Genomic DNA, 22,354 nt, shown 5'->3' with positions numbered 1-22,354 from the left:
TCCGTTCAGTTCAGATGCTGTTAGTTTGCTCCGTCTGAAACAAATGGAAAAAACAAACACACGTGACTTCACTGTGTCAGTATTACTTCTTAAGAGTGTGTGAGATACCAGAACCTACCCGAAGTTGGTGGATCACCCAGGACATCCAGTAACATCCTCTGCAGCACAGGACCATAATCCTGATAATTCTGTCTCACTGAGAGACACAGCCAGCTGGAACGGTGCGCTCACCTGCGGAGCCGTAACAAAGATGCCAAAATATTGTGTTGAGAGATTAAGAGCAAAAAAAAAAAGAAGAAGAAGAAAAAATGATCAAAAGTTTACAACCCAAGAGTAGAAATGCAAATATCAGCATTACCTGAGAATTCTGGTCTGAGCTAGAGACGTGCATGGGATGTGATTATGCCTATTTTTGTTTGTACCTGCCTGTGACATTTTCTTACGAATTTAGTTCTATTTAGTTTTAGTTCTTTTTCCCAAAATATAAACAAACTAGCAGCTTAATTTAATCTAACACGACCCTGATCAGGCAGTTACTAAGGATAAATGAATGCTGTAAATTGATCACACAGCTCTGAATGTGCTCTTTGTTTGTCCCGCAAGATTCATATCTGACCACTCGCTCACGCCCACGTGATTTATTTGTCTGGATCCCGGTCCAGATGCACATCTCTGGTATCAACCAGATGCCCTGTGAACCTTTCTGGCAAGTTTTCTTGAAGGAAAAAATTAGTGGCCTCCTATTTGTATCTGTATTCAGATGTACATAAAGGTTACACCTACGTGGCAATAATGATGCGAGCTATTGAAATTCAAACTTAATGAAAAGCTAAGATATAATATTTATTATATTACGTCCAAAAAAATCAAAGCATCATAATTCCCACCTAGTTTCACCCTTTACAGGTGGTTTCTAGCGTGGTGTGTCATACCGTATAAAAGCTAAAGACATCAAAAAAAAGAAAAAAAATTCATTCTGAGATGCTTTTCTGCTCACCGTGGTTGTAAAGAGTGGTGGAGTTACCGTAGCCTTCCTGTCAGCTCGAACCAGTCTGGTCGTTCTCCAAACCATATTTGCCTGAAGAACTGGTGCTCACTGGATAATCTCTAGAGACTGTTGTGTGAACATCCCAGGAGATGAGCAGATAAATCTCAGATTAAATCCTCAAATTGCATGAATCAGCAGGTAATAAATTAGTCAGTGAGTGTATATTATACTACATCCAAAGTCTAGAGGTTGTTCATCATTACTACCATCTAGTTTACATGGCGCTGATCTCTTCATCTGATTCAAATGTGTCACTTTGACGACGGTCCCTAACTCGCAACACATTCTCAAGCTAACTTTATCTCAGTGTTGTGGATGTGCATGTGCATTGTATTGACTGAACTAAAGGTTAATTGAAAACTAATAAAATGTTGGATTTAAGCGTTCACACTTCCAGTGTTTTTATTAGGGTAAGGGTGTGTGTACTTCTTGCACCACTAAAGGAAGCGAAATGTCAGTTAATGTCATTTATTTAGCTCTTGGTTTTATTTCTCGCCTGAATGTTTGCATACCATGATCCTATCCTCGGAAGGAAGAGGAGTCTCGAGCTCAGCTGCAGTCCTCCGTCCCACTCGAGGTGGCTTTCGGTCTCCACGATTCTAAAACACACACATCTACCGACTGAAACACTTTTCATCATCTCTAAATATAAACAGAAACGAGTCTTCAAGTGATTGCATACACACACACACGTTTGTCTTTCTATCCTTGTGAGGACCTGCTACTGACATAATTCATGTAAATAATAGATGCTAAAAATTGATTCACCTGAATCTATTCCTAACTTTAACTTCACTAACCAAAAGGAAGGTTTTTAGATAAATGTTGCAGTTTTTCTCATGGGGACCAGCCAAATGTCCCCACAAGCTCAAAACTGTCAGATATTACTATCTGTTATTATTACTATTCTGGGGAAATTTGGTCCCTACCAAGATATAAAAGCATGCCTGCACACACACACACACACACACACACACACACCTGTGGTCTCTGGGATGGACTGAGGAAGCTGGAGCCACACATTGCAGTTTCAACCCACAAAGAAAAAGCACAGAGGAGCAATATCATGTGACCAATGCGGCCATGACCCAGCATGGTGAGCGTCAGTCTCTCTCTCCCTCTCTCTCTCCCTCTCTCTCTCTCTCTCTCTCTCTCTCTCTCTCTCTCTCTCTCTGGAACTGGAGTAAAACCAGAAAGAAAACCAGCTGCAATAAATAAAGAAAAAAATCATCCAAAACAATGTGAAAACAACAGGGATAAGAACCAGTTAAATAACCACACACAATTCAAAATAAGGCACAAGCACCTCGGGCACTTCAGTGTTCTAATAATTGTACAATGACAGTAAAGTTGAATCTAATCTAATCCACCTATTTTTGACACATACACTGTGTAATGACCTGTTGGATTCAGCAGAAAATGGGGGTGGGAAGATATTCGTCTCACCAATTTGGTGACCTGTCACCAGCCAGCTCTCCCCATCACATGACAGCTACCAATCAGGAAGGGTGAAGGCTAACATGTGCTTCCTCTGAGACATGTGAAGCCAGCATCTGCATCTTTTCTAACTGCTGCTCGTGCTGTGTCACAGGGCAGCGTAACACACTGGGAGGAAAGCGCTATCCGCCCTCTTCTACATACATGAGCTCATAAACACCTTGTCTCGTCAGAGTTATTCTACTAAATCAATCCAAATCTTTCCTTGACTACTTCGATAATTCTTATTAAACTTTCCGAACTTCGTGTTCAGACTGTGTTTCTTGTTATTTTAGACATCATTATTAGCATTAATAGTAAAAATGATTTTTAAAATGCATAAAAAAATTATCACTAAACTCTTACATGAACGAGCTGGTTATAATTTTCCCCCAAAATGCCTTTGGAGGAGAAACTAAAAGATCACATTGTCCAATCAAAGTGCAAATTACACCAAAGGACAGACGTCAGGACGATATATCAGAAATCACAATGCACATGTCTGAAAGCTTGATGTCTTAGCTAGAGTCGGATCATGTCAGGACGGCGTTATGAGTTGGTCTGATCCACTCACGCCTCTTAAATATGCTGAAGCTTATCACCTCTGAGACTAAAGCGAGAAGATGCCTGTAAAAAAGCAAACATTGTAGAATATCCCTGTCTGTTAATGCACTGAATATTTTCAACACTACACTAACAGGGTTGTTTAAATATTTGAGGTGTGTGTGTATGTGTGAGTGTGTGTATTTAAAGATAAGATAAGATATATCGGCTCTTCTGGTGGGTTCACAGTGAAATTCCAGGTGTGCATTAGCAATAACTGGATGAGGAGATAAATGTGTAGGTGAGTAGATTTCTTCCTGAAACACAGCGTGATGAACATAAAGACGTTTGTTTGAGTGTAAACAACTGCTCATCTCTGGGAACCAAACCATCTCACTCTGTGTGTACCCGCAACGATCACAACGGAGACAAGTGCGTAAAGTCTCATGGTTTTGAAGTTGGTTCTTGCGATGCCTGCAATGCCTCCAATGCATGTCTTTGGACTGATGTACCAGAAATCCCCAAGCCCCCAAAGCAAGGGGAAGACATGCAACCTCCATGCACTTGGGGCAGAAGCAGGAATTAAACCCTCATTCCTGGAGGGGCAAGGTAAACATGCTAACCACTAAGCCACCTTGCCCCGCTATGTTGTAAGTTTGAGCTACCATGTGTATGAAAAGTGCTTTATAAATAAAGTTTCTTCTTATTATTATCTCCAGAAACAACAGGACGATGGACAGCATCGTCCCGTGTTTTGTTTTTCTTGCTCTATCTCCACCCTTGTGTTCTGCCACTGGTTTGTTATCTGATTGTGTTCACCTGTTTTGTGTTAGTTCTAGGAAACAGACAGATTTAAAAATCTGTGTGTGTGTGTGTGTGGGGGGGGGGGGGGGGGGGGGGGTTTATTTACTTATTTATTTATTTATTTATTTATTTAACTGCTCTGACACACAAATTCTAATCAGATATGCAAAAAATCTGAGCTGTTTTATGAACAAAACTATTCTCTTCCAGACCACCAGAGGGCAACCTTATACTTGTTTTTGAATTACTTTTTTTTTGTTGTTTAACCCACTTCCTGTCTTTGTGCACAACTGTTTTGTGTGTCCCTTGATTGGTTGCCCTATTTAAGTTCTGTCCACGTCTACTTTGTCGCTGAGTGTTGTTATGTATGTATCATGAGTTGCTTGCATTCATGCTGAGCCTTCGTAGCCTTTCCTTTGTCTAGCATTTGTTATTGTTTCTTCAAAACTTTGCTTCTTTCCCTGTCTGTGTTTGTGTTATTAGTGTCTCACATTATCTCAGTGTGTCATATGCCTTTATGTTTAGCCTTTCTCAGAAGTGGCTTCCTCTTGGTCATTCTTGTATAGAGGACAGATCTGTGAAGAGCCGATGATATTGTTGATGTCTACACAGGTTCTTCTGTTGCAGCCATTGAGCTCTGTGACCCCTTCAGTGTTGTAGCTGGACTCTTGAACATTTCTCTGACAATTTTGCTTGTGTGCTCAGTTTGGAAGGACGGCCTGATCTTGCTAGAGACTGCTATGAGTTTGTTATAATGGATTTCAGTGTTTTTAGTATGAGGTTTAATGGACACCTGACCATCACACGGAAATGTCCTCCTTCCCCAAACTGATGCCACAAAGCTGGAAGCACACAGTTGTACAGAATGTCTTTGTATGCTGTAGCTTTACAATTTCCCTTCACTGGAACTAAGAGACCTAAAACTGTTCCAGTATGACAATCCTCCTGTGCACAAAGCGAGCTCCATGAAGACATGGTGTGTGAAGGTTGGAGTGGAAGAACTCGAGTGTCCTGCACAGAGCACTGACCTCAACCCCAACTGAACACCTTTAGGATGAACTGGAACACCGACTGCACCCCAGACCTCCTCAACATCATCAGCACCTGACCTCACTAATGCTCTTGTAGCTGAATGAACAAAAATCCCCACAGCCTCGCTCCAAAATCTAGTAGAATTCCTTCCCAGAAGAGTGGAGCTTATTATAACAGCAATGGGAGACTAAATCTGGAATGGGATGTTCAGCAAGCACATATGGATGTGATGGTCAGATGTCCACCAACTTTTGGGCATAAAGTATACTATCGTTCCCAACCACCTTAAAACTAGAAGAAGAAAAAAGAAGACTAAAGAGCGCACACAGATTTCCTCCCATCTGATTTTTCCAAATTTTGACCCCTCTGACCTGTAAACAAAACCAGGCTTTTCTATGGAATCCTCTTGCTAGCTTAGCGAACCTGAACAATACCCCAAAACCCTAATAGTAATAGTATCTGAGAGCACGTTTTCAGTAATCCAGTCTGGTATCTTTGTGGTGTGAGAAAAAGCAAGCTGTGGTTATACTATGATAATTATGGTATGTCTGTCATAGTTTCACTATTACTATCATTATAGTTGACATACGTACCACAGTAAAACCACGATAATGATAGTGAAGAGTTGACCAAACCAGAGTTATCATAAGATACCATAGTAAATTTGTGGCAGTTAAATATGCAATAAATATAGTTATCGTAAAGACCAGAGTAAAAGCATGGAAGCATTACGGTTAAATATGTAATGAGATTTATTGATGAATAATATGCACATTTTCTTTTATTTCTAATGATCAGTGTCACTAAAGCCCACTGCTTATATAACGATATAATGTGTATGTAAACAGATATTTTCTACAAACTGCTCAGTTTAAGAAATATATATGTTTACATTGTTTGTTTTTTGGAACTCGGAAAGAATTTATCCAGTTTGGCGAAAATCTAGACGACATTTCTGTAAGAGTACGACGTGGCTAACTCCACAAGTCATGTGATGTACCTCCATATAAAGGACAAAGGAAAAGTCTTTTGAGAACAACAATGTAAAAGGAGGTTATTTATTTGGAACAGCCATCACTGACCTCAAGAAAACTATCTTACTACACTGGAATGTGTATAGGAACGTGTTTGGCACAAAGCCAGGGTGATGATTATCACTAATTATCACTAAAGGGCCATATTCATATTCTCTCTCTCTCTCTCTCTCTCACACACACACACACTCACACACAGCTTTATAAAGTATTAACATGCTCATTCTAAGACATTGTCGTTTCTATAGTAACAGTTCATTCACAGGGACTTGTATGGAGGACACACCACTTAGAAGATGGGTGTGATCATTGATATGGTGAGGTTTTCTTATGGGGATTTTTATTTAACCTTTATGGAAGGAGTCTCCAGTGTCAGAGGTGAAGCTGTAACTTTAGGACAGAGGAGTTTATGCTTTGCGGTAACAGGCTTACTGCCGAAATAGCTCAGTTGGGAGAGCGTTAGACTGAAGATCTAAAGGTCCCTGGTTCGATCCCGGGTTTCGGCAGCTGGGGAAACTGCAGAACGCAACAACTCTCTCTAAGGTTGTGTGTGTACACACTAACCATGACACTTTTGCAAATTTCCCCATTGGGGACGAATAAAGGCTTATCTTATCTTATCTTATCTAATATGACAGACTGAGCTTTTGTCTTCAAGAGACTTCAAGAGAGACAGAAATAAGAGGCTGGTAATGGAATGACTGTTTATATCTGCTATAATATATATGTTTCTTGGATGGCAAATCGCTTTGGTATAAGAGGAATTAAACTTTGGGATGTGCTGATATAGGAAAATAATCAGCTTTGCTTTGCTTTCGCTTCCTCACACCACCCCAAAGTTGATTATTTTCCTATCGCAGCACCTTGTCTATTTTTTTTTCCATTTTGCTTTCTGTGTTTTGTTTGTAGAAGACACTGAAAAGGAGCTCAATAAGGCTCTAGATTTTATTGGGCATGAATAATTTTGCACATGTAAATTCTATCAGTAACTCAGATTTAATGTTCCTTCAGTGACTCATGTAATTTGAGTTTAAGGTCAGGTATGTGATGTCACGTATCCGCATACAATGCAACTCTGACATCTTTCTCTCGGCAGTTACACACACTCCCACCTTCATATTTCAGCGAGTGTCATTTTATCATTCACAGGTTTCATCGTGTCATAGGTGTGAATTAGTCACAGATTTAAATACCAGGGAATTCCTCATCATTACGTTAAGCTGATGGCTTTGGACGAGTGGTGAAACAGCTTCAGGATTGAAACACACATCCACTCATTATGACCTACAGCTGCTACACACTGCACTAGAAGGTGCCTCACGTGTGTCTGCTTGTCCCACCTGGAATGTGTCATACGGCAAAGGGTGGAAAGAGTGATGTCACGGTCATTATGCCTGACTCACTGGCCTTTAAGACTTTGAGGTATGTAACACACACACACACACACACACGCACGCGCACCACTGACACAGATACCATCCTCTTCAAACATGATCCACACACACGGCCTTTGTAAACAACCTAGGATTACTGCAGATTAAACCAGATAAAAGGTTTCTTCCACACACACACACACACACACACACAGTACAGTCAGCAATCTTGGTGGAGGTTCTATCTGTCTATCTATCTGTTTGTCTGTCTATCTATCTATCTATCTATCTATCTATCTATCTTTCTGTCTGTCTATCTATGTAGATGTCTGTCTGTCTGTCTATCTATCTATCTATCTATCTATGTAGCTGTCTGTCTATCTATCTATCTATCTATGTAGCTGTCTGTCTATCTATCTATCTATCTATCTATCTATCTGTCTGTCTGTCTTTCTGTCTATCTATCTATCTATGTAGCTGTCTGTCTATCTATCTATCTATCTATCTATCTATCTATGTAGCTGTCTATCTATCTATCTATCTGTCTGTCTGTCTGTCTATCTATCTATCTATCTGTCTGTCTGTCTATCTATCTATCTGTCTATGTAGATGTCTGTCTATCTGTCTGTCTGTCTATCTATCTATCTATCTATCTATGTAGATGTCTATCTATCTATCTATCTATCTATCTATCTATCTGTCTGTCTGTCTGTCTATCTATCTATCTATCTATCTATCTATCTATCTATCTATGTAGATGTCTATCTGTCTGTCTGTCTGTCTATCTATCTATCTATCTATCTATGAGCTGTCTGTCTTTTCTGCATGCCTATATATTTATCTAACTGTCTGCCTCCCTCCCTGTCTGTCTGCCTGCCTTTCTATCTGTCCAACTGAGCCTAAAAAACTAAAACAAACAAACAAAAAAAACCAACAGAACTTCTGCTAACTGTTAGTGTTTACTATTACACTATGTACAGTATATCCAAACCCGAGCTGGGCAAACCAAACAATCTGGGCAAAAAGATCTTATAGGGAAGCTAAATTATTTATGTTATGCTCCAAACGGAAAAATGCTCAGTGCTCAGTGCTCGCAGAACTGAAGTGCTCTCACATGTGCTCTCGGCATGCGTGATTTACTACACCACGCTCACAAATTCCTCTGTGAGCACGCAATTCATTGCAGTTTTTCATTTTTAATGACCATGCTTGCTGATACTGCTCTGTGCAACCCCTGGTGTGTGTTCCTAGCCGTCATGATCGGTGACGTTTATCAGCATTATGTAACAAAGCTGGCGTTTGTGAGTAAGAGCGTTCGGCTGCCAAATCAATCAGTTGTATAAATTCCTTCATTCCACTGACTTGATGATTTTTTTTTATTTATTATCCATTACTACGTTTTAGAACCTTGTTAATTTTAGTTTCTTGTAAGAGTAAGGGTTGAGATATCTTTAGATATTAGTTTTTTCAGTGTGTCCTACATACGTTGACCTTTAAAGCTGTCAGCATTTCAGTGAACTTTGTTCAGTACAAGGAGGAGGAAGAGGACTGCATGTTCACAGAACAAAGTCTCTCTCGATTTCTCTTTCTATCTCTCTTGATTTCTCTTTCTGTCTTTTTCTGTCTCTCTTTGTAATTGGAAATGTAACCATCAGTGGACAATAAAGAGGTTATGTCTGTTTATATCTGCTATAATATAAGTGATACCAGGAAAACCAGAAAAAGGTACTGGTTAAAATGGTTACTGAAGATGAATGAATGGTTCAGTTAATAATCATAGAAACCATTGAAATAATGTTCATGAAACAACTCTATACATAGTTACAAGAAATAGAAATAAATGTCAACGCAACAGGAAGTACAAGACGATACTGTGATTTTATTTATTTATTTATTTATTTTGAAAAAGTGATTGTGGGCTCCATGATTAAGCAAAGGTAGAGATGGTAATACGAAGCTTAATGGCTGATTTACAGGAGTACTCCCGTGTTTCTTAATCATACCTCTACAACATCTGTACAGCTGTGGGATTACCACGCACAAGAATTTAGACACCTTAGACTGAAAAACTCATGAATGCTTTCTACAAAATATGCTTATTGATGGAGTTCAACAGCTTCCATTATAAGTGAGTTTGGAGTAAACAGGTTTTCTGTCCTTTTCTCAATGCAGGGAAACGTGTTGAAATTCTTAACCATGGTGATCACACACACTACAGACACGGGATAGATTTTAGGGTGAAATACACCAGAGTATTTCTTAAATGCTCACGTTAATGATGGAAGTTTGGCCAGGACAGGTTGTCCTTGTTAAAAAGTATTTAAATAACATGGACTAGAAGAATATACCAAATAAAGAAAAACAGCTGAGAGAGAGAGAGAGAGAGAGAGAGAGAGAGAGAGCAATGTAGGGAGAGACACACACAGAGGTAGGGAGATGGAGAGAGGGACTGAGTGAGAGGTAGAGAGAAAGACACATGGGTAGGGAGACAAACAGAGACAGACAGAGAGAGAGAGCAATGGAGGGAGAGACACACGGGTAGGGAGAGAAAGAGAGGTAGGGAGAGAAACAGAGAGAGAGAGAACAATGTCGGGAGAGACACACAGATGTAGAGAGATTGTGTCTGTCTCTCCAACTGAGACAGGCTGAAAGAGAGGTAGAGAGAAAGACACATGGGTAGGGAGACAAACAGAGACAGACAGAGAGAGAGAGCAATGGAGGGAGAGACAGACAGAGACAGGCTGAAAGAGAGGTAGAGAGAAAGACACATGGGTAGGGAGAGAAACAGAGAGAGAGAGAGAGAGAGCGAGCACGATAGAGGGAGAGACACACACACAGAGTTAGGGAGATAGAGAGAGAGACACACAGAGACAGGCTGAAAGAGAAGTAGAGAGAAAGACACATGGGTAGGGAGATAGAGAGAAGAGAGAGAGAGAAAGAGAGGAGCTAAACAGATTCTTCTGCACTGCATCATGCAGTCGCCTCAAAAATACAGAAACTGTTGCCATAGCAATCCATCTCTATTGTAGATCTTATTCCCATGGCAACAAGAAGAGAGGAAATGGGATTGTAGGGCAGCTGGGAAAGTGCTGATTTACTCTCACTCTCTCTCACGCACGCACATACACACACAGCTACACACTCTTGCACGTGCAGCACGTGTGTCCTGACACTTGCTAATTTTGCTCAGTACAGAAAGCTTGTAGGCTCTTGTAATTTCAAGGGCTTTCACATACACTGTGTTTAATGTGAGTTCCTGGTGGGTTCTGCCCTCTGTACGGTTCTTTACGCAAGTAAGAATACTACAGTCACGCTCGTGTGTGAACCGAAACAACAAACAAAAAGAGAAAATGAAATCAGGATGCAATACACAAAAATGACAGCTAGTTATTTATATAATTATCTGAATGTGTAATTAGTTCCAGGTCCATGTTCTCCAGGCTGAGGTGATTTTTGTGATTTCTATGTGTACTTGGTAAAGCTTTGTTTATCTTTTTCCATTGCCATATGTTTGTTTTTTTTGTTGTTGTTTTTTGCTTTTTTGTGTTTAATTGCGTGCAAATAGCAATCCGAAAGTATCACGTTCTTTATGATTCAGACACGACAGACTACGTGAACGCACCCTCGGCTAATATTAGTGATGAATAAAATCGGGGTTGCTATGGTGATGTCATATTTTTTGACAGGTTTAGCTGTCACTGAGAATATGATGATGAAAATCCTGACTCTGATACTGAAATCCCAGTAGTGTTGAGCTGTGACAAATGCAAATAGTTATAGCGATCTAGAATGACAAGATGACATTTTCATATGCATGTTCATGTATATTCATAGATCTTCATGACTTTTAAGATGTTTCCAGATCATTTTAAGTAGGCGCTTGTGCAATAATATAGATATGATTACAATTTCATTACAATTACATGAACTTCTTCTTTCAATTCTGGTAGGCATCGTGTAGCAGCATTAGCTCAAATCTCAAGAGGATCTGTGATTGTTTTGGTTCCTTCATCAGTTGCTATGTGTTTATCGGGACACGCCAGGTACACTAAGACCGGGTTAGATCCTCAAGGACCTATTTGGAAACTTCCACCCTGATTAGCACTCAGCACTCTGCAGTTATCTTGAACATCTGAAGAAAGACATCTAATGACTATGTCTATGTTAATGCTAGTTAGCTCTAGCGTTATTGGCAGCCTTCAACAGAACGAACACAAATGAATATACTTCACAATAAAGCATACGAATATAAAAACTTCTCATCATAAGAACCTTTTTTGTGGCAAAATCATTGACATCTTTAAAACCATATGTAAAATACTGTATGCAGGCAAATTAGCATCTTTTAAAATTAAATTCTAATCTGCACAAATTACTCAAATGAACGCACAACATCAAATTAATGTTTTGCAATTGTAACAAGAAGGAGTGTAGACACAATATAGATACATTTTAAGTAAAACAGTGGTTAAACACAAAAACACAGAAATAAGCAAGAACAGGAAGGAGTACTAATGTAGCCAACAAATGTAGCTAGCAGAGGATTAACCAAATATCAGTTGTAGGGGTTCTGATCATTTAATAATCATTTAAGAAAACCTTAAGGAAACACTACTGTTAAAATAAACCTGTACAATGTCCCTGTTTTTCAAAGCTCAAAACATTACCCATTACAAGTGTATCCATCATTCATATATGCTAATATTCAGAAAGGGTGCCAATAATTATGAAGCTGAATATAATAGTAAGCTGTAAACCTGGTCGTGACCCGGTTGTGCTGTGTGTGTTCTTTCCGATATGGGATTTGAGAGCATAATCCTCAGAGGTTTATTCAGAGCAGCAACAGGCTGTTCTTCTGAGGCTGTATGGAGATAAACACACTCAAGGGCAAACACACTTACACACACTTGCACAAATACCTGTATAAAGAACTGAGTTTAGAGTGAAAAAGTTGTGTAAATCCTTAATGTGCCAGACTACGCTCAGTCAAAAGCAGCGCTACATGATGCAGGTGTTCAACCAAAATGGCCTTGTTGTGTAAGGTCACAGCTGATCGTAAAACAAGTGTACGCAATCGCTACCCTCAGTTTCCTAAGTCTAATTTAATCTTTGGCATATCTGTAAAATCCAACTCACATCTGGTCTGCGTGTAATTTTTGAGCATAAAATTTGACCAACTTGATTTGCAGTTTAATAATTAAAATTTTAAAAAATCAACATCAGTATCATCAATACGTATTGAAAGTATAGTTAGTAGATTAGTATAAACAATAACCAGAAAAATTAATGCTAAAGCATTAACTATAAAGCACTGACCTGGATGCATTATTTTGGACAGGCAAACAACACACACGGGTTATTCATTGTTTCGTTATTTGAGTTTATTACATAATGTCAAATGTACACAAAATATGCCCAACTCGAGTTTATTCATTTTGATTTTCAATTTTGCTTTTCAGTGTTTAATAGCTTCCATAGTGCTTCCATAGAGCAGGCGCTAATTTGCATACCAGTGAGCCCCCATGGCTGTTCTTCATTTTGTGCGGCTAAATACCAAGCCTGCGTTTGTGCTATAAGTGTGGGTTTGTCAATAAAAGAGCGATCTATCCTGATCAAGCTTCTTCCTCACTAATGCCACATTGCTAATGCCACAAGAAGGCGAATGCAATGGGAGGCAGAGGACAGTGATGAGGCCTCACAGGTTCTGGGTGCTGAGTGTTACCCCTGCCCAGCTGTTCTCAGTGGGGCTAGCCAGTCAGAGCTGACCTGAAGGTAGACAGTGAGCTTTACCCAGTGCTCAGAGAGGCCCGGAGTAAGCAGACAAAGGGCTTCCAGCAGAACCTAGCAGCAGGAGTCATATACCTGCCCCACTGAAAGACACACACTGAAGGACACACATCCCCCACACCAGCAGCCCTTCAACAAGAACTACATAGTCGGCCTGCTTGTGGTCTCTGGATGTCATGCACAGTTGATGGGTTCAGCTGCTTTGCCCTGTTTGTCACTGGCAGGATGGTACTTATGCTGGGAAAGAGGTGACTTGCAGTCAGCGTGGAGAACCAACTATGCAGACATGAGTTCTGCCTTGCTCCCCTTAAGGATTCATTGTGCATTGTGGGGCTGGACATCCCCACCATAGTTGTAGCACCACTGGACCTGAGTACTAGTATGCTTCACATGGGCTAAACGAAGGATTGAGATTGTTCACAGAAACCCAGGGTGGCAGGCAAAGTACAAAGGCTAAAACAGTGAAAGTGGCTGATGATGGGGAAAGTCCACTCCAGTCCTCCATCAGGGACCCTCCGGCACCATATGACAAGGCTTGCTGAGGTTTCAGCAAAGAGAAGTGACACCAGGTGTAGGGAATGATGGTGAGCTGGTGAGACTGCAGAAATGGCTACAGGAGGTGCAGAGGCTGGACTGGTCGGATGTCATCCCCCGCAGCCCGACCTTGAAGGACTAATGCTCACGGTGGTTGGTCTTGCTTGTCCTGGCACAACAGAATGTTATAGCAGGGCTGGGAGAGAGTGGCCCGTAGCTGTGACATCTGGCAGCTGTCGGTGCCACAGAACCTGCGATGGAGGGTGCTACAGTTTGTCTACAGGCCGGCAAGGGGTGGCCACTTCAGGGTTGCAAAAATCCTGTACCAGGGATTATGCTGGCTAGAGAGTCTAGGTGTGTGCAGGACGGGGTCTGGCTGTTTTGCCCACATGGGTCAGTTTTCTATGTGATTATGGGCTTAAAGAGCTTCTTTCATTGGATCTTGATAGATCCAAGTAATAAATTAGGTCATGTTTCATGTAAATTAGATTATATGATGGTAAATAGGGTGTGCAGTACGCATATGAACTCTACATAAGAGAAGAGTGGGTGGGAGTTTGTTTCCATGCTGCATTCATCATTGTGCTCAAATCTGCACTACACATCTTTGCCTAATAAGGGTCAATGTCCACTTCTACAACTCTCAGATCTCTTGGCATTTGTAGTCCAGTTACCCTTCTGTTTGTGTTATATTATAAAAATGACATAGAAGCCTCTTGTTCAACTGCATCACTAATGGTCTTACTTTTTGAGTGAATAGAGTGTTCACGCTGGGAATCTCAGTAAGACCTAGTGCTTTTAATACCTGGATAATGTGCCAGAACCACCAAAAGATGATATGTGGAACCCCAGACATTTTTTGCACTCTGTGCTCACAGCCTATCTATATAGGAGGAGAGTTAGAGCCATGACAGATGCAAACTGGGAGCAGAAAGTTTAGCATGGACATTCTGGCCGGTTGTTCCAGTTGGTGTTTCATCTGACATGTTACTACTGTATAAACATGTACAAAATAGTATTCTTTATGATGTAGTTCTTGTTTATTTTTGCGTATATTCTATTTTATTTCCTGCTTGCCTTCTGTTTTTGTTTCTAGATCAGTGTTTTTTCCATCTCCGTCCTATTTAGTCATAATTACTATTACTGTTACCAAACCGGAGTTGATTATTTTCCTGTAACATCACATCACAAAATGGTTTATTCCTCTTATACCATAGCAAATTGCCAATAAATACATTTTGACATGTCATACTTTATATCCATTTAGAGTTACATTTGATGTTGTGGAACATCCACATATTATAGCAGCTATAAAGTCGCTCCCTCACCAGCCTTTCTTTTCTCTCTCTCTTGAAGTTAATGAGACAAAAAAGCAGCTTGTTACAGAGAAACCACAAAGCATAAACTCCTCTGTTCTGAAGAAAACTTAAAAAATGACCGATTTACTTCTGAAGCACTGACACTGGAGACTTTTTTTCATTGTTAAATCAAAATACATATTATATTAACACATCAATATAAACCTGTGATTTGCAGCTGCGCTACTGCCAGAGTTGCTGTTATAGAAAATTAATCAACACCTTCTGACCAATCAGAATCGAGAATTTCACTGGACTGTGGTATAACGCCAGATCATTGATTATTTTCAGGTAAAATGCGCAATTATTATTGATCATGAACCATTACAATTTAATACGGCTCATGCACATACACACACAAACAAACACACACAATTTTGCACACTTTTTTTTTTTTAGCACTGTTTAGTACAACCGAAGACTTTATTTCTGTTATATAGTGTTGAACAGAGACAGAGCACAGTGAAAACCAGGATTGATTCTTATAAATATCACATTAAAACGACAGTACAGTAGGATGGAATGTCATATAATCCTTTTAGATTCATCTTAGAAATATGCTCATCAATAAATAAAGTTCTTTTATAGCATCTCATATCACATCTAGTGAACTATGGAATGAAGTGCGAAGATAAACAAGTGTTGTAAAGTGTCTGTGATGAAATCAGTCCGTTAAATTATCACCCATATGAGTTCTTATTCCCTTTCAATAAGAGTCTCTTCCCTTTCTTCTTTCCTTACGTATAAATCTCTCTTGGTCTTGATGGTATTTATAAAGCACCTCGATGTCTGTGAATTGTCTGTATCATAATGGCTTATCTTTTTTGTGCAAACAAGATTAAAAAAAAAGACGTTTTTGCTTTGCTACAAATCCACATCATTCGAAGTATGAATGTGTGTGAGAACAGTGTCTCTTTCTTGTTTAGATTTCATAACCTACTCAGATCTCTTCTATTTCAGAGTGAGAGCAGATAAAGACTTCTTCCAGACCCCTAGATGGTGGTCTGCCTCCATCCTTCTATCACACAGAAAGAATGTAGAAATGACTGGAGGAGAGAGGGACCACACTAGATTTTGCAAAAAAAAACAAGCAAAAGTGTGAGCAGTTCAGTCCCATCAGCTCCTGAAGGCCATTTGGGATTTGACCTTCCACCCTTCCTTGACCCTCTGGTGCCTCGTCTTCGGGGCGTGATTAAAGCTCTGAGGGATCGGAACATAGCCTTCAGCCCTGTTACCTTTATCAGGGTATCCACTATAAGCCTAGCATAGCGGTCGGTGCACCAATTACATGTTTAATCATATATGCATTTAATCATTGCTGTGCTCCTCAAGCTGCGACAGAATGCTAATGAGATTCTGCAGGCCAAAGATGTAGCCGCTGTCTCCGCCTTCGTGCACGACGCCGTCCTCGCCGTAATCACGACACGTCGTGTGAGCAAAATCGATCATCCTCACATCCACCAACGGGGATGTCGATCCTGATCCGCCGGAACAATCCCTATGCTGAGAATGGCCACCGTATGCTCCATCCTCCTCATCCTCATCCTCCTCCTCTTCGTCTTCCTCCTCTCCTCCACGAGACGGCCGAGATCTGGCATGCGCTGGCGCTGGTGCTCCATCGTAGATGATAAGGAGCGAAGAGGAGAAAAAGCGGTAGCTCTCGCAAGCTTCGAGGACAGCTCGCATCTCTTTGAGCCGATGGAGAACCGGAGAGAGGAGTTCTCTGCGGAGGACACGTCCGTCGCTGAAGAACTGACACAGGGCTTCTTTAAAGCCGGCCAGACTCAACTTGCGGCCGTGGTACTTGTTCATAAACATCAGCTGCCCCGTCACACTGTGATACACCTACACACACACAAAAAGAGGACAAATTAGTCTGACTGTTACAGGAAGTCTCCAAAAAAAGATAGAATGAACAATGTATTTAATATAATCGTAGACTTTTAAAAAATAATTTCATGTGTAAGAGTGGTCCTTTACTGTTTTATCCTTCGTATTAAACATGTAGTTACCTGCATCCCACAGAGCCGCACTCCTATTGAGGAGGACGTGCTCTGCTGGCATTTGCGGATTTGGTTGGCCTTCTTCTCTTCTGATGCGTCGTCACCGTGCTGTCGGGTTCCCATTTTCAGATCAAGAACGCAAGGAACCCGATAGCGCCATGTCAGGTTCTCCAGGAGAATAAACTCTGAAGAGGGGTTCGGGTTAAAGAAATAACATTCCCGTTTGAAGATGTTAAAAGGAAATACTCGGGCATTTCTCAACCTAATCACATCTATCACGTCTGTAGAATTTCAGAGAAACGTTCAAATGTCCCGCCCACCTCCACAGCGATTGGCCAGTAGTGATGTCAACTAGCTCAGATGTAATTCATGTTTCAGTGTTGACAGACAATGAATCGTTGATTTGTCTTAAGTATAAAAAAAGTAAAAAAGTATGTTTTCCTGTTGTTTTAATTTTGTCTGCTGACTGTAACCCTGATACATTTACCTCAGATACACTGCTGCTGTTTGTTTGTGTGATTTTTCTAGATGAATGTACATATTTATTGAAACATGGAAAGGATACTATGCTGGTTTCGGTGTTTGGAGTTCTCTTTCATCCTCTGCAGATGCTGTTGGTGGCACTGCAGGCTCCAGGGGTTGTGTTTGATCTGAGGTGCCATGTTTCCTTTCTCCAGGCTGTAGTACAGCACCTCTGCTTTATCCTCACGATTACTGCCAAGAGAGTAAGAGAGTCGTGTGAGAGTGTGACATTTTCAGCCCCATGCATATAGTAGGCCACTATCACGACTTACGCCATCAGAGTCGATATTCACAGCTCACCTTTTGCTCTTCTCCTCTTTGCGGCTCTGTCTAATTCTCTCGTTCTCCAGCAGGGCCGACGGCTTCTTCTTACTCCACTTCAGCAGCTTGCTCTTGGGTTCTCCGTCGGCTAAGGGTTCCGTGTTCTCCTGGTCAGACGGATCGCTGTGCAAAGGGTACGCTATCAAACACAGGTTCCCTTCCTCATCCTCCTCGAAGCTCACTGATACCACCCCTAGAGCAAAAAAAAAAAAAACAGAGAGGAGGTTAGTAGTGAAATCTTTTCACTTGTATTTTCTTGTTTATCTTCCCTACTCATTTAAATCTCATTAAAAAAAAACATTTTCCACCCATTAATCACTAATCTGTCATTTCCATGACAACACCTCAAGTTAATTACATGAGCAGCATCAAGAAAAGATAGGAACAATGCAGGGACTTGTTGAAAACAATAATACTGCAACAATAAATCGATCATCTGAGGATGACATCATTTCATTAACAACCAAACAGGAACTACATCACTACCGCTAATACTGACAGAACTTCCACTGCGTTTTCATAAAGAGCTAAAAGCTGTAACAACATTCATCTTTAAATACAATCTGTCCTACTGCTGTTGTTTGTGGTGATGTCTCCATGGTGTGTGTGTGTGTGTGTGTGTGTGTGTGAAGGATTTGCCTTGTAAAATTTGTTCTCAAAGACAGAACTTGTAAACTCCTTATGGTTGTTATAAGGATATTTATTGATGTTGTATTTTTTCTGAAAAGTTCACCACACCCTGAAGCAACACACACACACACACATTAAAGTGAACTGACCGGAGTGTCCTTTTCCCAAACCTCATCCATGATCATCATAAACTTGACCAAAAAACACACAGAAGGCCGGATTGTGACTTTTACATCACTTCTATTTTAACTTTTGACATTAGATACCATAGACAATCAGATTGACAGAAACTACAGGTTTCTTTTTGGCATTAAAATATTGTATAATGATTTGATATTGAGAACCAAGACAGGAGATGATATAAGGATATCCCTTTAGATTATTTACAGTGTGTGGTTGAAGATCATAGAGATGACTTCATCATGTGTTTGACCTGGTCCATGTATGTTCCATATTGTTCTAAGTATTTGTACTTTTATTGTCCTTTTTTTTTTGCATAAAGGAGGATTGCAATAATAGCATTTATATAATAACGCTCCTCAATTTTGGATTCTGATCGCTCAGCCAGTGTTGATTAATTTTCTACAATATTCTTTTTTTTTCTTATAGTAACAGCTTACTATATTCACAAGGGCTTGTATGGCAGGAGTTTATGGAAGGAGTCTCCAGTGTCAGCATCAGAGGTAAAGCTGTAAATTTAAGTTTTCTGACATTTTCAGGACAGAAGAGTGTACTCTTTGTGGTTTCTTAATAATATGAACTGCTATGAACTAACATGAACTAACTTGCCTCAAGGACATTCCACAACATTAAATTATCTATAAACAGATAAAAGTACAAGATGTCATTCATTGATAAATTTTAAAAACCTCAAGAGTTAGCGTATTGCTGTGGTATAAGAGGAATAAAACACTTCAGGATGTGTTGTCGTAGGAAAATAATTAACTTCGAGACGGTGACAGTAACTCCGCTTCATCACACCACCCCATTATTGATTAAGTTTTCAAAAACAGCACGGCACATCGTGTCTAATTCCTTACATAAGTTAAACCAAATCTGAATTGCATCTCAGAGCAAAAGGAAGTGTAAAGGAAAATATTCACGTCACACAAAACACCAAAAGACATCCAAATCGATGAAGCGAATCAATCGTAAGCAATGCACTTTGCGTTCTTTGGGACCCTGAGGCTTCCAGTGTGCGGGGCGGTTGAAGGGTTGATGACGTCACCAGCTGTGATGTCATATTTTCAGCATTTTCAGCGAGCACACTCATGCACCTGCCACTGCTGAGTCAAACCTGTGTGCGTGTGGGTGTGATTATCTTTTTTGACAATACTGTGTTTGTGTAGGTGTGTAGACAGAGAGAGAGAGACACACAGACAGACAGACAGACAGACAGACAGGTTGTGTACTACTTCTTTGCAGGCTGCTGGCTTTTTTTAGGCCGTATGTTGGTCAAAGATACAGGCAGCATTCCTACTGACTTATAAAGACGCCTTCCGTTCATCTCTCTCTCACACACACACACACTGGGAATGATGCCAGAGTACGTGCGTGTGTGTCTCATACCATCAATAAATCATGCTGAATGTGATCTCGCACTGGAAACGTTTGGCACAAATCCGAATGAGGACTGAATTTCCTTCTTCAGAGCTGTTACTCGTATTGATCCATATTTCAGTGTAACTCAGTCCTCTGTCTGTAGTGCATCTTGCATCAGTCTGTGTGTGTTTGTCATAAGATGTTAGGACAGAACCCATAAATATTATGTTCATAAGTGCGAAGTTTGCGCTATGATACCCAAATTTGATATTTGATGACACTATTATGAAGGCCATTTTTTTAAAAAAAATCTTATTGTATTTCTGTCATCCTTGTTGCATTTTCCTTTTGCTATTTGGAACGCAATAAATTAAATATAAATATTAATATAAAGCATAAATTGAAAAAAAGATATTAGGGTTAGCATTGGGACTATTTCTTTTACTATCTATCTATCTCTATTTTTATACACACACACATATATACATATATATATATATATATATATATATATATATACGCTTAAGGGAATAAGGAAATTCCTAGATTCTTGGATTCCTCGATTCTTCTTATTAAAGGAGTGAATAAAAGAAAGTCCAGCAGGCAGTGATGTGTGTGTATTATACTAATCCCAGTACTGTGCATAAGGCAGCCTGGTTTGTGTTTTTATGTCTTCTGCACTACTGTGTTAGTAGAAAACACCAGTAGAAATTAAGTATATAATGTAAAGTTACAGAAAAATGTTGACATTTTTATACGTAACGAAAATACCACACAGCGGATTTCAGTTTAAGTTTAAATTGGAGGCTGTTCTGTTTTTTAGAAGCAAGAATAACAGTTAAAGTCTCCAGAAGAACGGTGGCAGGTTCTCCAAAATTCTGGAAAAAACTTCCTTATTCCTTTATAAAACTGCATGACAGTGAATCTCAGAGCTGTGATGTCATTTTATAGGCAAAGGCCGGTCACGGCAAATATTAATCTAGTTATTTTATTTATTTTTCTGCTCTTATAATTCTTTTTTATTTATAGAAATGATTTGTTTCATTATTTTTAAGATATGTTTATTTTAAGAATTTCCTTTCACATGACTACGACAGGACTACATACATATACTCTTATTAGATATATCATAATAGGCTTAGTAATAATATGTCATAATATATATTTTTTATTATTATTTTGTATATGTTTTAGTGTTCTGTCTTTTTTTTATTCAATTGGGAATTATATAATGTATGATACTATATAATAATTAATAATTTTATATATATATATATATATATATATATATATATATATATATATATATATATATATATATGTATATGTATATTTATATGTATATGTATGTATTAAATTCCCCATTAAAATGTATTCTTGACATTACACTTAGAATAAAAGTAATTATATTAGCGTAAATAGGAATCATTCTATAAAACAATGACATTCATTCATATGAATTTTTGGCCCATATACATATTCAAAACAAGCAAGGAGGAGAAAGACCAGGAGAGATAGCATAAGCGGGACAATGAGCAAGAAAACATAGCATTATAATAGCAGACAAACAGGCCTGAATGGTGTGTGTGTGTGTTGGTGTGTTGTCTTTTTACCTTTGTACTGAGGTGTGAATCTGCGGATCTCTGGTGGCAGGCTCTTGTAGAACTGGTGTTCTCGAGGGATTAGTGGCTTGCAGATGGTCTGCTCCCCAAAGCGCAGTACACACGAATGGCCTCCGACCTGATGAACAAAAGGTTCCAACATCACTCCACCTTTCTTCTGGCCTTTCCCTGGGTATCTACACCCCTCCATCAGCGCCTTTAAAGCCGGACTCATCCTCCAAATACATGCGTCGCTCTCCAGGTACGGGGTTCTGTTCCTGTCCTCGCACCTTTATCTCCTCGGCGCAAAGAGGGACGCTTAAGGGAATAAGGAAATTCCTAGATTCTTGGATTCCTCGATTCTTCTTATTAAAGGAGTGAATAAAAGAAAGTCCAGCAGGCAGTGATTGTGTGTTTTCAGTGTGACACAGTAATTCTACACTGTGTGCCTTACTGGCTCTGCTGAGACTGAGCAGTCTGTTCTAGGCAGAGAGGAAAAATAGCACAACAACTCACATTGCCCCACCCTCCTCTCTGGTTTCAGCCAATCAGAGCAAAGCAGCTGTTGTCGGGTTGGGTGGGGGTTCGAAGAGAAAAGGATACTGAACAAACAAAAGGCGAGGAATGGGAGGAGGGAGAGAGAGGAAAGCAAAAACAAAGCAGAGGAAGGAAAGAGAAAGTGCACAGCTGTTCTCAGCTGGTTTCTGGCCATGACTGGGCTTCCCGATAATCAGGAAACAGAAAGA

At 39.9% G+C, this 22,354-nt stretch overlaps 2 protein-coding genes and 1 non-coding gene across 3 annotated transcripts; 1 reads left to right on the top strand and 2 right to left on the bottom strand.

The window, feature by feature from the left end:
• Positions 1 to 89: 89 nt before the first annotated feature.
• On the bottom strand, positions 90 to 2,143 carry LOC113545859 (ghrelin-like). The gene is given in 4 exon segments (XM_053232161.1): positions 90 to 185; positions 187 to 231; positions 1,561 to 1,647; positions 2,030 to 2,143. Coding segments are annotated over 4 exon segments (342 nt in total).
• A 4,227-nt stretch (positions 2,144 to 6,370) lies between these two features.
• On the top strand, positions 6,371 to 6,443 carry trnaf-gaa (transfer RNA phenylalanine (anticodon GAA)). Its single transcript has one exon. It is a non-coding gene; the product is annotated as a tRNA-Phe (tRNA).
• An 8,950-nt stretch (positions 6,444 to 15,393) lies between these two features.
• On the bottom strand, positions 15,394 to 22,089 carry ip6k2b (inositol hexakisphosphate kinase 2b). The gene is made up of 5 exons (XM_026945648.3): positions 21,621 to 22,089; positions 17,815 to 18,028; positions 17,558 to 17,706; positions 17,002 to 17,177; positions 15,394 to 16,834 (listed from the first exon to the last, which is right to left on the bottom strand). The coding sequence occupies exons 1-5, from the start codon at positions 21,841 to 21,843 to the stop codon at positions 16,298 to 16,300; spliced, it is 1,299 nt and encodes a 432-aa protein (XP_026801449.1). The 5' UTR covers positions 21,844 to 22,089; the 3' UTR covers positions 15,394 to 16,297.
• Between the last annotated feature and the right edge of the window lie 265 nt (positions 22,090 to 22,354).

This window comes from Pangasianodon hypophthalmus, chromosome 2 (genome assembly GCF_027358585.1).
Source record: "Pangasianodon hypophthalmus isolate fPanHyp1 chromosome 2, fPanHyp1.pri, whole genome shotgun sequence".
In the NCBI taxonomy this organism is placed as follows: Eukaryota; Metazoa; Chordata; class Actinopteri; order Siluriformes; family Pangasiidae; genus Pangasianodon; species Pangasianodon hypophthalmus.
This window is presented reverse-complemented; position numbering and strand designations above follow the sequence as displayed.

What these genes read in the sequence shown, in the direction of transcription:
- ip6k2b (XM_026945648.3), bottom strand. Translation starts at nt 21,843, where the DNA reads ATGAGTCCGGCTTTAAAGGCGCTGATGGAGGGGTGTAGATACCCAGGG. An exon ending in ATTCACACCTCAGTACAAAG is followed by an intron (nt 18,029 to 21,620) that starts GTAAAAAGACAA and finishes TTTTTGCTCTAG; the next exon opens with GGGTGGTATCAGTGAGCTTC. An exon ending in AAAGAGGAGAAGAGCAAAAG is followed by an intron (nt 17,707 to 17,814) that starts GTGAGCTGTGAA and finishes CTCTCTTGGCAG; the next exon opens with TAATCGTGAGGATAAAGCAG.